This window comes from Strix uralensis, chromosome 6 (assembly GCF_047716275.1).
Source record: "Strix uralensis isolate ZFMK-TIS-50842 chromosome 6, bStrUra1, whole genome shotgun sequence".
Taxonomy (NCBI): Eukaryota; Metazoa; Chordata; class Aves; order Strigiformes; family Strigidae; genus Strix; species Strix uralensis.
In genome coordinates, this window is record NC_133977.1 from 43,072,283 (window position 1) to 43,085,845 (window position 13,563).

General features: G+C 40.5%; 1 protein-coding gene across 1 annotated transcript in view; it reads left to right on the forward strand.

The window, feature by feature from the left end:
- KIF5C (kinesin family member 5C) overlaps nucleotides 1–13,563 on the forward strand; it is an 86,023-nt gene that overhangs the window by 48,947 nt on the left and 23,513 nt on the right. The window contains exons 11-15 of the mRNA XM_074873831.1: nucleotides 1,893–2,041; nucleotides 5,108–5,283; nucleotides 7,401–7,469; nucleotides 11,168–11,374; nucleotides 12,373–12,519. Of these exons, the coding sequence (XP_074729932.1) occupies nucleotides 1,893–2,041; nucleotides 5,108–5,283; nucleotides 7,401–7,469; nucleotides 11,168–11,374; nucleotides 12,373–12,519 (748 nt within the window). The remainder of the gene's footprint in view (nucleotides 1–1,892; nucleotides 2,042–5,107; nucleotides 5,284–7,400; nucleotides 7,470–11,167; nucleotides 11,375–12,372; nucleotides 12,520–13,563) is intronic.

The window sequence follows — 13,563 nt, forward strand, 5'->3', positions numbered from 1 at the left end:
GCATTTTGGATAGGAATATTGCTGTCTACAGGAAGTGGTTTCTTTTACAGGCTCTTTGGTTGTGGGGTTTAATTTTTCTGATGTGACAGTTTTAAGGACCTGAATAACATCAAAGGGAAAGTATGTGAGACATGGGTGATTACTGGTTCCTCCATTTTTCCCAGCAAAAAAGAATTACATCACCATTAAAATAAGTGTCAGGAATAAAATTCATCTTCACAGGCCCACTTGTACTAATCAACATGTGCATGTGCTCCTCTGTTAGTAGTGAGTTGGTTTCTTCTTTCTGCTCCATCTTTTCTTGTGTTTTTATATTATTCTTAATTTTACTTGCCAGTAAGTACTTCATCTATCATTAGGGTAACGCAGTCCATAAACTTTATGGTGTGGCATTTTTTTTCCCCAGTACAGTTAAATGAGTGGAAACTTGAGCCATATTTTTGGCAGAGACAATATTTAAAATAATGCCTAATAGTTAGCTTTTACAAGTACAGGGTTATTTAAAAATATTTCTAAGGTGGTAAAACTCCTGCTTGCCACATAGTGCAAATCACTGGACTGCAGTTTGGAGTATGAGGCACAGGTATGGGAGTGTTTTCTTGCTGACAAAGCAAACTTTCAGGATTTTTAGTGATTGTCCACTTTTAAAGGATGCTTTAGAATCAGTAAGTGGAGCTGTGAAGGAAATAATTAAGGTCATGTGCTTGCCCCAATGCATCTGTAGCCCATTCCCAGATGTAGTTTCTTGCATTGGTGTTTCAGCCGGCACTTTACAAAGGTCAGAGGTTTGTCTGTTATTCCTTTACTTAGCCTCTATTTTATTCAGTAGCACTGGAGTCATTTGGAGGAACTCGGTGTCTGAGCAGTGAAGGGCAAAGATCTGAAGCTTTCTTAATTCATACTGATTTGTTTGTTTTTTCTTTTTAAATGTGGATTTGCTAGAGTAGGTGCTGTGCATATTTTTCTGCTTGCTTTGCATTTTCTGGTGCGATTGTTTAGGTTCAGCTGGAGCTAAGCACTTTCACAATAATAAAGTGGTGGTGGTGGTTGTTAGAAAGGTTTAAATTTTGTGGTATTTTTGCCTAGAGAGGCAGTAACTTGTGAGCCTGCCTACAGTGGCACAGGCACGAGTTGAGGCTCCCCTCCCAGTGAGGGCCTTCCTCAGCCCAGCAGTAACCCTGATACCTGGCATTGACCAGTGGTTCTCCTCCTTCCCTTCCTTCCACCCCCCAAAATGTATTTGAAAATACTGTTTGGCTTTTAAGAAGAGTAAGTTTCCATAACTCTGCTTCACTGTGTTGACATCCTTCGTGCTGTGGTGGTTGAAATATGGCTGAGTTTTGTTGGTGGAGTTCAAGGGGTGGTTTTTAAGAGATAGGGTAAGCCCGTGGTTGGATGCTGGTGTGGGGTACTCTGCGGTGGGGCTCGGGCCAGAAGAAGCTACAAGGTGACAGCTTACCTCGCAGAGCAATAACGACAGGGCTTGGTTTGGTCTTTAATCCAAGAAGAGTTTCCAGAGCTTCTCTTTTTGGTTGACCCAGCGCTGAGGGATCTGGTGGAGTTGAGAACAGTCAGTGTGAGGTTAATGGTTGGACTAGAGGATCTTCAAGGTCTTTTCCAACCTTGATGATTCTGTGAATCTGAAGAAGCAGATCCATGTCTGCTCCAAGTCACTGACTGCTGGATTTTGATACGGAAAAATTTCTATTGAGGCTTCCAGGTAGTAATGGTCCCGAGGGTTTGAGAGAAAATGGAATTGTGGCATTGTGCTTTAGAAAATAAATTGCAAATGTTTAGTAGTTTCCCTTTGCGTTATGGAAAAATTTCTGATTCCTTACTGTTGTATTGAGATACAAGTTGCAGAGCAACTGACACCTGGTTTTGTTGTGCAGAGCTAAGACGATTAAGAACACGGTCTCTGTGAATCTGGAACTGACCGCGGAGGAGTGGAAGAAGAAGTACGAGAAGGAGAAGGACAAAAACAAGAGTCTAAAGAATGTTATCCAGCACCTAGAGCTGGAACTGAACAGGTGGAGAAACGGTGTGTACCAGAAAACGGGAATGGGTACATGTCTTTGTATTTTTAAGTTACATATATTTAAATCTTGCCTTAAATCGTAAGAGTCACGCTTCATAATAATAACTGAAAGGTGAAGAAGCAAAAACCAGGGAAGCCAGCAGCAGCCATACACAGAAGATACCATTATAAATGCCAAAATTAGCGTGATATCAGATGTAGAGAATACAGGAAGGTGGCAATAATTTTTAATAATGTTAGTAATATTAATAAAGAAAAGGTAAAATGTCATTATGGTTGGGAGTTTTTTAAAGAACTCTGCTCCTTTTACATGAGGATCAGTTCTGTTATGCTTTAAGGTAACTAGATCCTGGCTTTTTTTTGTAATTGAGTTTTAACATTAGAATAACTAGTCCTTTAGTACAACAATTAGGAGTGTCATGATTAGAAGAATTACCACTTGTCTCCTTCTGTGGCTTCTAAGTGAAATTTGTGTTGAGAACAGCCTATTTTCTGTTTAGAAACATAGAGAATCTCTGTTCAGGGTAGGTTGTAAGATCAAGTGTAGGATGGTAGAGGAGGAAGAATATTTTTATGCATACATACAAATTAAAGAATTTTTATTGAATCTGGAACACTGACAAATAATTTTAGTGAACCATCCTTTTAATTTTTTTATTCCACGTATTAAAAAAAAGTCAAACCCCCAACTCCAAACCAATGAACGACCCCCCAACCCAAAGAAACCAACCCTGCATCCCGCTTTCACCCTGAAATCCCAACAAACCCCCAACAGTAAAATACTGCTTCTTTGGAGTCATTTTTGTTTTCTAAATTGCTTGTCATCCAGGTCCTGTATGTTGATGCATCTGGCAGTTCAATAGTATGTAACTCTTGCAAACGTGAAGTGTCTAAAGTGAGAACAAATCTGTGATTTAATTATTAGTCACAATTTGTTGTGCACAGTCAAATCTGGTTTTGAACATCCTGGGTGAAATCACTACTTAAAAGATAATACCTGACCTTTATGAGTACAAAAAATCGTTTCCTCTTTTGGGTCCTTGTGCTGTTTACTTGCCTTTCAGATGAGATTGTTACCTAACGATTGCGTTCCCCATCTTTCTCTGGAGACTTCAGCCCAGGGAATATTCCCCTTATCAGCATAGCGCAATTGCTATGGAGACGGTCGGTCTGCTGGTGGTGTTCAGGAGTGCTGGGGATTTATAACCCGCTCATGTTCTGCCTGTTTCACTCCGTGTTTGCTAAATGTGATGACTTTTAATTTCCTTCCCGTTCTAGAAACAATTTTTTTAGAAAACCCTGTATAGATCCTTTCTATATGCCGTGTAAACAAGCCTTATAACATGCTGTCCCTATTGTTTTGTCTAAATATACACACCTCCTTGTCCCCTCTGTCCTGCTTTTCTCATTGGTGTTACCCAGCAATACATTCAATGCATTCAAAATACTATTGATTTCTTGTCTGACCTTCTGCAGTAGCATCATTTGGAAGGATATTCTGTCGAAGGAGTCTCTTTACAAATCCAAGAGTCACAGAAATTGCATCTTGAATATGAAATGCAAGATAGATGCATAAATATTCCATTGGTATAGCTTATTCTATAAATTTAGAAAATAATATGCAAATTAAAATTGTAGCAAAAAATGGGTGTGGCCAGTTCTCACTGAAGCAGGATTTCAGCAGCCTTGTGTCCAAGTGCACAATTTGGTCTGTGTTTTACAGGTAGGTGGTTGTTGTCACCCAATGAATGACAATCTAAAGATTGGTTTTGGGAGGCTCCTGATGGATTCTCCACAGCCAGAGGAGGTTGCTGTGTGTGCAAGGTCCCACGGTCTGACCGAGCTCACCTTTCCTACTCTGCTCCGCTGCAATGCAACAATGAAAAATCAATTTACATTTTTCTCATTAATAATATAAAATATCATCAAGCCATTAGCAATAGGGCAAAAAAGTATTTTGAGTGAAGTACTTTTATAGAGGTTATGGTGCTTGCTTTCAAATTACTCTTTTTCATGCTTTACGCTTGAAAAAATTATCTTCTCCGTTAGTTGGTCATGCTCTTTCATGCCCTGTTTTGGTTTGCTTTGGGGCCTGAATTAGCCTGCCTTTTTGTTTTTTGATGTATTTGTCCTGTTTATTTGTTTCCCTGCCAGTAAGATAAATAGTGCCTACGCTGTTTTGGCAAGAGGAATGGCTGGTAAGGCGTTACGGGACTGAAATATTGTAGCTTTCCATAGAAAAGGAAAAAAACTGGTTTGTGCAGAAGGGCTGGAGGTAACCTTCCCTCAGCTTGAGCAACGCGGGTGGCATTCGGGGGCTCGCAGAGTCTCTCACCAGACTAATGAGAGTAGGTTCAATTTGTGGCATGAGCGCCTTGCCTGTCCCTCTTCACTGAACTGCAGCAGGCTCGTAATTGCAATGCATCGACGTTACTGAAGAAAATATTCCTTGGCGAAAATGATTTTGAAAGAACATGTGTAGGGAGAACATCCTCTTTGGTATGCAGAAGCGACATCTGAAAACTGGTGTATGCACTTTAATTTTAGATGTGACAAGGCAGAAGGTGAATATTGTTTTAAATGCAGCTGTCTTGCTTGTTGTCCTGATGCTCTAGCAGTTCATTATGGGGGAAGGAGAGTTGATAAGGCAGTTGGAAATCTAGAGGGGAAGAAACATTTAATTGCCAGTAGACTTCAGGCTGAAAGTTGGATTTTTTTCCTCCTTATTTACACTTCTCTTAATCCATGGAGCTAATCCCATGTACAGAGGGCCTGAGTGAAAGGGGAGCCAGGAGTTCAGTGCTTTTAATTACAGCCATTCAAACTGTTGCCACATTTTGCGTGTTCGTGTTTCTAACCGTGGAGGTCATCCTTCTAACGAGGATGCCCATCTTTTTTTTTGCCTGTCACTTGTATGCGTGGCAGCTGTCTGCCTTGCACAGCTGGATACAGCTCTCCTTTGCTTTGCTGAGTCCCTCTCAGCAATTGCAAAGGACCATCCCAGGATGTCCGTGGGTTTGGGCAACTCTCTCTCTTGGGTTGTGATGACCGTGGATTGTGTGTCTGCAGGAGAAGCTGTGCCTGAAGATGAACAGATCAGCGCCAAGGACCAGAAGAACCTGGAGCCTTGTGATAACACCCCCATTATTGACAACATCACACCAGTTGTTGCCAGCATCTCGACAGAGGAGAAGCAGAAATATGATGAGGAGATTGCCAGTCTCTACAGACAGCTGGATGATAAGGTGTGAACATTTGGTTTGACTCCATTCCCTGGGTGTAAATGGAAAACTAAAACAAAATGGGTGGGTGTCTCCCTTCGTTTCCTGAGTACCATGAACTGGAAAATGTCCCAAAGTTCAAAACACTATCGCTGCATAAAACCAGCCCTTGTCCTATCATGTCAGCTATTTGCCTCTGTTCTCTCTGGAGATAGTGTTTGGGGGCTTTCTCCATGAAATCAGAGCTAGAGTGTGCCTTTAATTTTAAGGGCTTAGTACAGGCTTTTCAGCCCTCCTTTTCTTCAGTGATATTTGTAAAATCCCTCAGCAAACTGTAACGTCATCTTGGAGTCACAGGAGAAAGAAAAAAAGGGAGACTGTATCTCAATATTTTTTTTATATATTTATTGCATATCAGAATTTTAAGAAAAATATATAACCATCCCTTGGGTCTCTTTTGTTCGTGTTCCAGCTGTGAACACTGCCTGGAGTGCAGGTGGCTTTTTTTATTTATTTATTTGCACAGCTTGAAATACATCATTGGTACTTAAAGCTATCAGCAATACATTTACTGAGCACTTGCCATTAATAGCTTTGGCTTGCGTGAGATAAGAAGTGGGGAAAAAAGGCATACTAAAACCATTGACCATTATGGATGAGAACAGCTTAAAAGGCTATTTAGCAAAAGTTTTTAGAGTAGCTTTAATCATTAATGAAAACTTGATTTTAACTTTCAATTGTAATTAGCAAGAAAATATCAGAAAAAAGCCCACTGTTCCCTTGTATGTTAATATTAAAGTCTGGCTGCTCCTGAATAGCAAGGGAAGGAGTGGATAGTTGTGTTTAAGCCTTAACTCTGACGTGCATGAGCTGTCTCTGCACAGTCTGGTTACACACAGCAGTATGTTGATGGCATTCAAAAGAACAGTTAAGGTCTTTAAAAAATTACAGCTTTTCTGTGTTGGAGAGTACATTCTCAGTAGCACTCTCTAGCTTTTACGTATTGATTAGAAAAAGAAAAAAAGCCTGTCATTATTTCACTTTCCCTCATCAAAAGTAGCAAAGCCCATTGAATTATTCTTGAGGGAACTGGCAGCAGGTTTGAGTTTTACCCTAGAAAACATGGGAAGCATAATTTTGGTGCATTACTGCAGTACTGTAGGAAATGAGAAGGTATTTGATCCCCCAAACAAAACCAAAATATCATCATTTATAGCTTGTTCCAGTGTAGACCATTCTTATGTTATATCTGGGACTATTTTAATATTAGCAAGTGGTTTGATATATTCTACTTGATAGCTGTGTTGCTATCAGGAATCGATCTATTAGTGTGCTTGTCAGTGAAACACAAAATACCAGTCAACTCTGATAGGGTAAAAAGCATCCGTTTATCTTTGGTGAGTTCCTTCAGGGAAGGATACCTGTCGTGAGAGCAGAGGTGGGCTTCCTCAGGGGCTGTGCTGGGTGTACCTCCTGCCTCCGGTGTTCTGGAGGAAAAACTCCTGCAGTGGAGTCCATCGTTTCTCTTCTGTATTTAAGATCAGTTCCCACCCGTGAGGATACTGCCTTACCAAGGAAGCTGATGTGCCAGTTGGATGCCTGGCTGTGCACTACCTGGCAGTATTTGCTTCAAGGGCTGTGATGGAGTAGGAAAATACAAATTCTGCAGTTGAGGCGACCAAGTTCTGTGTTGTGGTTTGAGCTTCCTCTTTCATTAATGCAGTCCAGAGCTAGCTGTAAATTGTAATTGATTAATAAATCTCTCTAATGATCTCTCTTCAGCCAAAATTTGGGGACAGAGTCAGAGAGAGGGAAGGAGGGTGTGTTTGTATTTGCACATCTATAAAACATCGCATATGTTAACAAAATCTCCTGCAAGTTATAAGGTGCAACTCTGACCACATCAGTGTCTTGTTTACCATCAGGGACACCTCTGCTTAGGTATAAACTAGAGATAACTGCATGTATGCATTGCTTTTACTATGTAGCTCTGTGTGTGTATATTTTTCTCTCATACCACTCAAACGTGTGCCAGGTTTGCTGGGGTATTATTCCTCCTTCTTTTCTGGAAAGGGGAAATAAAAGTGACCAAAGGAGAACTGTGAAAAGAAACTAAAAATCTTCAACTCTTTTCATTGCAGGATGATGAAATCAACCAGCAGAGCCAGTTGGCTGAAAAACTGAAGCAACAAATGCTGGATCAAGAGGAGGTAAAAAACTAAAAAAAAAAAGAAAGCAACTAAAACCCCCTTACATTTTGCTTATGAGCCCCTTGTTTGGTGATCCTGTCACAGTTGTTGTTGTTCATATTAATTGGCTAAAATTCAATAGGTAAGAGATACCTGTGTGACAGCTAGGTTTAAACTTCGAATTTCATAATATCCTCAGAAGAGCATTAAGCCTTGGTGACTCCTTATAACAGCCTAACGTCCTGCTGGGAAGTGATGCTGGAGACACCAAGGTAGGAGCGTGGCCAGTATTTTTCACTTCAGATGTGTTTTTCAATATGTCTGTATCCTTCCAGGTATTCAGACACTGCAGAGTGCAGGTACTTACAGATTTCTTAGTTTAACAGTATAAAAATTACTCCTGGCAATAAATTACTGATGTTCATTATTTTGGCAATTGGAGACAGTACTGAGAGAAATCTGTGAGACTGAAAAACTGATCAGTGGTGCTGATCTGCTTTAAAATCTTGGATTGCTTACTTTAAACATTTTATTTCATTGTTTCTGTCTGTAAAATGAGTGTTTGTTGTTTTTAAGATGAGGAATATGATCATGAAACTTACAGTCAAGTCATCTCCTTATCTGTCATTAGTTTATGAGAAGTTTTGAAGGTGCAAATTCTGGCAATTACACCAAATCACCAAGTTCCCCAAACGTTGCTGTGATCTTTCATAGAAGATGGTTTTATGCTGGTTTGCCAACTGTGGGAAACTGGCAAAGCGCTGTTGAGACCAAGGAGATAATCCTGGTGTGGGAGTTCACCCATCGTTAGTGTTCCAAAACGTTGGTCCCTCTTAGCAAGAAACACTGCCGTGATTCTCGAGGAGCATGCCTCTCACAGCTGCCCGAGCCACTTTGGCTGGAGAACAGCATTACGCTGGCTGCTTTTTTTGGGTGTGAAACCTCTCTTGCAATTAAAAAATTATTCTGTCCATGTTTCAATCCTTATCCAAGCCTTCAGAAAGGGTTTCCAAGGTTTAGCTCCTTAACAGGGAGAGAACAACATATGAAAATGTCTGTTACTTGTCACTCATGACTTACCTGCCATCTTTGGGGACTTACACTCACTGTAGGAATTACCAGCTTTATTTTACTCCACGATGAAGCTCTTCATTCACTTGCTACAACTTTCTTTTGATTACTCTGTATTGCGTGCTATCTATGTCTGTGCCTATACAAACATAACAGAATTTTATGCATTCTCAGCAACGTTACATTCTGATACGTGTAACTTATGCCATCTCACTTCTCCCGTCTGTTTTACATCAGTGTTCTGATCTAAAGCTTATTTTTCCCCTCACAGTTTCTCTTTTATCTTATTTTTTGGGTGATGTGCATTCCTTTCTTTCTGTTAGATATTTGGGAGCATGCTGTATGCAGGCTTATTCTCCAGCCTCTTTGTGTTCCATAATCAGTATTACATCTGGAAGATGAATCAAGTTTTCAGTGGCCTCTAAGCCTTGCCTTACAGACCACTTTTTCACCTTTTTCCACATGTTCTAGTCTAGCTTTGCTGACTTACTGAAATCTCTGCAGCTGGTGTCTCACAGCTTGTTCAGAAGGTTTAGCTGGTTCGTCTGATAAACTTGTCCATCTCTTCCCTTTGAAAGCTAATGCAGTGTTTTTGTTTTCTTCTTTAAGGGAGTTGAATTAATTTTTCAAGATTTTGTCTTCCACACGTAAGCCTCACCTGCGCTGCGGGAGCGATGTACCTGTTTTCTCTTAAAGCTGTGATTAGCTGTGTGATGTATTAGCTGCAGAGAGCTGCCTCACTCCGCTTCCCCCTAATTAACCAGAGTACTTTTTTCTGCTTGATTAAGCTAGCAGGTTAATTATAAATCTAAGGCCTTCCACAGATGGCATTGTGCTGATACTGGTATCTTTTGGTACCTTTTCACTACTGGCTGTTTCTTAGGGTGTGTGTTTTGGGGGGGATTCTGAATCTTTCACGTGCTGTGAACAGATCCGTGAAGTGCTGCAGCCATCGTCTCCTTCCTTTTGTTTACAACTGATTGGTGTAATGTGTTATTAATAGCCTTTTAAAATCCTGGTATATTTTTCCACATTATATCAACAAGACTCTTCTGAGGAGCTGTGTTTATGCTCTAGGTGATACATAACACTTCCCTTTACTTGAAGTCACAGTAATATTCACACAGAAAATTTCTTAAGTAAATGTAAATAATAGTTCCATCTGTGTTTAGTAGAAAGATTATTTTAAGCTATTTTGTTGTTTAAATATTTACATGCCATCTGGCTTTGGCAATTCAGTGGGTTTTTCCGTAACGTGAGTGCACTTCTGAGGCTGCAGCATTACCAGTGAGATAAATTTCCCTTACATCTGAATCCTCTCTTCGCCACTTTGGGCACGTGCCAGTGTCTGAAGCTGCCTGGTTGGTTTCCTATTTTCCATTAGCACTCTGAGCCAAAAAAAGCAATGTCTTCTCTGACATTCTCCTTTTAGGTGGTCTGTTTTAGAGAGAAATACATTTCTGTTTTGCTTGGGGTCTCACACTCAACTTCTTCATGGCCTGGGAGCCAGTGGGCAGTGGTGGGACAGGTCAGGAGAAGTTCACCCAGCAGACTTTAGTAGTGCAAATTTTGTTCTACTGTCCAAGAAAGCTGCAGTACAATAATATTATACTAATCCATACATAGGAAGGCTTGGAAATAAGTGAATTCTGTGAATGAATGTCCAAACTTTGCTGTTAGGATGAGCATGAACGCCTTCTTGTATCTCAGTGCACTACTTTTATTTGTTATTGTTCTATATCTTGTGTTTGTATGCAATGTTAAGCCTTGATTTGGTTATTATTCTCGAAAGTACAATATTAGCAATAAATGTTAGGTGGCACCTTTTATTTATTTCCCCATCCTTCTGCAGTATTTGACTGCTGTTGAGTCTGGTTTTGTGCTAAGGACCCAATAGCTGAATTTTCAGGACTTTAACATCTGAGTGAGGATGGAGTGGTGTAAGGGAGAGAACGATGCCACTGACCTCTTACAATCAGCACTGTCACTGAAACTTCAGCGTCTCTCTTAGTAGCATGCAAAGAGTAAATTTAATAAGTTTTACAAATTGGAAATACTCACTAGTATATGTGAAGTCTGTATTTTCTTCTTTAGTTAATATTTTGCCTCAGCAAATATGAGCAGCTAATCTGTCTTCAGCATTGTGCTTCAGATGATAACTAAGAATAATCATCATAGATTTGCTTATCAAAGTGTTTCTCTAATGCCACAAGATCTTTGAAACTGCCTCAGAGCGCTCTTTTGCTTGGGTCAGTTCAAAGCTGTGGGTCTGTGTTTAAACATTGTACTTTGTGGTATTTTTTGGTCCTAGCTGCAGCATTGGATTGAGGACAGAAAATTTATTTGGAGCTATGATACTATTTTAAATAAGTTTCTCTGCCTCAGTCTTGTGCCATAATAGGATTTGATTAAGATTTTTCTTTGCATTGAAGTTCAGAGCCTTTTTTGCCTCCTTCAAATACATTTATGCTGAAACTGATGCTGTTTCTGGTAGAGCAGCAGGATTTCTTCTCTCCTGCTTTCTCTCTCTTGCACACGCTTACGTGCTCACTCTTTCTTTCTCTCTTTGTCTGTTTTTGCCCTTTTCAATGTTGACTTTTGAATGAGTTCTTGGGTGACTTAATGTTTCTGTGATACCTGGTTTCCAGCTTTTGGCCTCTACTAGGAGAGATTATGAGAAGATTCAGGAGGAGCTGACCCGTCTTCAGATTGAGAACGAAGCAGCGAAAGATGAAGTGAAAGAAGTCCTTCAAGCCCTGGAAGAATTAGCTGTCAATTATGACCAGAAATCCCAAGAAGTGGAGGACAAAACAAGGGCCAACGAGCAGCTGGCTGACGAGCTGGCACAGAAGAGTGTAAGAGCAAGTGATTTATAGTGCTGGGTCCCTCCTCACCCCCTAAACTCTGCATGTCCCCTAAAGATTTCCATAGGGGTTCCCAGATAACTGCTAGCCTATGCCATTTCAGTAATCTTTCAGGTACTGCTGCCAAGTATGTTATTATGTAGTTTAAAAATTGGAGTAGAAGGGAAGCTGTTAAAAGATCCATATTTGCCGATGCTGCCCTCTCTTCTATCTTAATTAAGCGATAAAATTAAGGTAATTCAGAACCTGCTCTGTGGAAGCTGATGGCAGATTGTGGCTCTTGCAACCTCTGTGTTTGCACACCATAGCAGCAACTGAATGTGAGAACTGGCCATTCTGTGTTTTTGTTATTTAAGAACTGTATTATGCCAAGAAAGATGTGAAAATCTGCTTAATGCAAATTGCAGCATTTTGTGTTTCTCTGGACTCTGTGCTGTGGAGCAGAGATTTTATATAGAGTCAGGAGATCTCAAGGAAGGAATCAGAACAAAAGTCAGCTTTTTCAGCTGGTGTGTACTGATCTTAAGGAAAAAAACCTGATCTGAGAAAAATCAAGATTGGCTTACTAGCTTAATACATCCTTGCTCCTTAATTCATTACACAAACTGACGAAGCTGTTGTTAACAGGTCTGTTTTCATGGAAGACTTCTTTATCCACTTCAGTAAAACAGATTACGATGAGACCCATTTGAAAAAATTGAATTTTATATCCTTTTATACCTGTTGCTCTGTGATTAACCTTCTTCTACATGTATTATGCAAATAAGATTCTTACCGGATTTACTACATTTAATAGATCTAAAGTAGCCTTGTTAGCCAGTGAGTTGTGAAAGTGGATTATGGCAAGGTGGAATTGTATGCGTCAGTGCGTTGAGCCAGTAGGCACGTTCAGAAAAATACAAGACAATACCGTGTAACCTAGATACCACAGAAGAACTGATGGCCAGTCTGCAGAGAGGAGGGTAACTTTTGCTTTTAAACCTTTTCAGAGTGCCCTGACAGTGACCCAGAGGGAGCTGGGCCAGTTGCAGGAGCTCAGTAACCATCAGAAGAAGAGAGCTACGGAAATCTTGAACCTCCTGCTTAAGGACCTGGGAGAGATTGGAGGAATCATTGGTACTAACGATGTTAAAACAGTAAGTTGGCTGTCTTTATTGCTTGCTCTCCATACCTCCTGCAGTATAAAAATACTTGATGTGGAATATGCGTGACACAGCAGTCCTTCTCCCAGGACACTGCTGTTTAAATCCTGGCTAGAGCAGAGAGTGAAATACTGAAGAGATCTTTCTCTGGGTCAGAGATGATCTGTGCACACAATTACCACTTTTATTCCCAGCTCAGCGTTTGGGGCCAGACTAATGCAGCCCATCTGTGTGTCAATGTGTTTATTAATGGGGGGGCTGAGTTGCCCTCAAAACAATGCACACGTACCCCTGCTCCTTTGTTAGCTGGCATGACCCTCTATTCCCAGAATCTGAAGAATTTTTATTGGTGAGATTTTGGCTTCTGGGTGGCTACCTTTTTTTTTGAAGGTTGTCCTAAAACTGTTGTGTAGCTGAAGGTGAACAGTTCTCAAAGCCAGAGGTCTGTGCTGATGGCTGTCCAGGGCACCTGAAGGAAAAGATCTGCATGGAAATTGTGGTTTCTGCATTCTGGTCTTTATTACCTTTCAGCAGTGTCTGGCTTTGACGAAGAGCCCAAACTTCTCTGTGTGTTTCTGTACACAAGATGCTTTAAAACTACTGATTTCCAGCACTGGTAAATTTGTGCTTGATATCACATAAATAATTACATGACAGTAAGACCAGCTTAACTTTTGTGTATTGACTAGTGACCTTTATAGAAGAAAAATTGCAGAGGATCATTTTCCTCTGAAGTAAGAAAGTAAGAACGGGAGCAAAGGTGGTTAAAGCAGCAGAAACCTTGATATCTGAACCTGCCTAGAGATGGTGCAGATTTTGGCCAGCTTTGCTTTGAAGTTTGCCTTCTGTCTGGCTCTTGGGTTTACAGATGCAGCAGAGGAGGTAGCTACTCACTTTGTCACACTTCTCCTGTTGTGGATGAGCAAAATGCTAAGTCTCAGAGAAGGTATTTGTATGGTCATTGCTAAGTGGCACATCTCTGATGGAAACTTCTCATGCCCTGGAAAATCTTCCTGGTGATGCTCACGCCATCTTACC